Below are 1,937 nucleotides of genomic sequence, written 5' to 3' on the forward strand. Positions count from 1 at the left end.
GTGCTTCGGGCACCGCGATGGTGGGGGAGTGGGTGCCAGGGTGTTGGGGGAGCTCCCTCTTCGCCTGGCAGTGAACTGCATGTGAGGGCGTTAAATCTGAGCCGAAAAGGGGGTTTGCCCCTTTCATGGGAGATAGCATTGGTTTTACTGCAATATATTCATTTACGAAGGCCACCGTGTGCTCCCCGTCAGGGATGTGATACGGAGCCATCGGATGGTGCCATCCTTAGACCATCCCAAAGCTCGGTTCTTGTTATTGCTCAGCTGATGGCTTAACAGTTCACTTTTTCTCTGTTTGCCTCTTGTCAAGTAGAAGTGGTCCAAGGGGAAAGTGAGGGACAAGTTGAACAACCTGGTCCTGTTTGACAAGGCCACCTACGACAAACTCTGCAAAGAGGTGCCCAACTACAAGCTCATCACACCCGCAGTCGTCTCAGAGAGACTGAAGATCCGAGGCTCCCTGGCCAGGGCTGCCCTCCAGGAGCTGCTCAGCAAAGGTGGGCGCTCAATGCTGCAGAAAGCAGCTTCACTTGGATGTGTTCTTCTGCTTGCTCACCTAGAAGAGTTCACACTGCATCTGAAGTGTGTGAATTGGTGCATTTTTGGCAACCCGCTGCCTTAGCTTGCATTTCAAAAGCACCCCAAAGTGAGGAGCAGCAGCTCTGCTGCACTCAGGGGCTTTGCCATAGTAAGAAAATGCTGCCAGAGTGGCTGGGTGTGATATAATTGTTGCCAGACCTAACAAACACCTCGTATAAGCGTGTATAGAACTGGTGACCCTGGTATTGCCTATCACGCGTTGCCTGGTCTGCCACTTTGGAAGGGAGCACAACGTCCTCCAGTGCCCGTGTGCTCACATAGCTTCCTTTTCTTGTAGGTTTGATCAAACTGGTGTCCAAGCACCGAGCCCAGGTGATCTACACCAGGAACACGAAGGGCGGCGACGCGCCCGTGGCAGGGGAGGACGCGTAGGGAGGTGAGGACGTGGGGGTCCGGGCAGGGCTTTGGGAGCTGCTGCCTCAACCTGGGTCTGATCTGGGCCTTTTGCTTTGCAGGTTCTCCAGCGACCTCAACCGTGTGTCATATGTAGATGCATACAATAAAACTATTGAAATGACTTTTTCTTGCTTTTCCAAGAACGTGTGTGTTGCATTATTGATGTGTTATTGCACGATAGTGGGTTTTGGTGCAGGTCATGGCTGTTTTCCTTTCCAGGCAGTTTTTGTGTGTGTACTGTTAACAGTGAACGTGCTTTTGTGTTGTGAAAGGGGAAGGAACTCTTGCATCCCCTGCAGCTGTCGGTGATGCTAAGCTGTATTCAGTTCTAATAGGAGGAAAATTGGCCATTTCTTGCATTGCGATAGGGCGCGTGCTAGTGGGATATTTTCATTATTTGAACTCTGAACAAGCTGTGCCCAAAGATCTCTGCAAGGCAACAGCATCCATCAGGCCAGTGTCTCATGGGGAGCACTAACAAGCAGCTCTGAGTAAGGCTGTATTTTATTGAAACAAAAAGTTTTTAAGGCCGCCTTTCTTCTGCTGAGGACTAAGAAGTTGTCTGTTAGGTGAGGCAGAACGAGGAAAAGGGATATAAATTAGCATGGAAACACCGGGGCTGTGGCATCAACCATCCCCAAAGTGGGCCCTGCATCTGGACTGAGTTTCAGTTGGGCTGTGAACTCAGGTGACTAAAAAAAGGTTTATTTCCCAAAAATAGTTCTTTAAAGGGATGTCACACTATGGATCTGCCTCTGTGCAGCTCGGGCATTCAGAAGCTGATGCCCAGATGCACCCTGCGCGTCTGACGGGGAGTGGATCCGTGACACCCCCTGCAGCGCAGTGCTCGGCTCAGCACCGCGCTGCGCTCACCCTGCAGGGCACTGCACACCTGGATGCGCAGCATCAGTGGGAGCAGCAGCCGCGGCTGCCCCTGGTCC

The 1,937-nt window shown here is 51.9% G+C and overlaps 1 protein-coding gene across 1 annotated transcript; it reads left to right on the top strand.

The window, feature by feature from the left end:
- Positions 1–313: 313 nt before the first annotated feature.
- RPS25 (ribosomal protein S25) lies at positions 314–972 on the top strand (the record flags this gene model as incomplete). The annotated part of the gene is made up of 2 exons (XM_010190677.1): positions 314–497; positions 878–972. Coding segments are annotated over 2 exons (279 nt in total), but the record flags the coding sequence as incomplete, so codon positions are not given.
- Between the last annotated feature and the right edge of the window lie 965 nt (positions 973–1,937).

Source organism: Mesitornis unicolor, unplaced genomic scaffold (genome assembly GCF_000695765.1).
Source record: "Mesitornis unicolor isolate BGI_N332 unplaced genomic scaffold, ASM69576v1 scaffold45318, whole genome shotgun sequence".
In the NCBI taxonomy this organism is placed as follows: Eukaryota; Metazoa; Chordata; class Aves; order Mesitornithiformes; family Mesitornithidae; genus Mesitornis; species Mesitornis unicolor.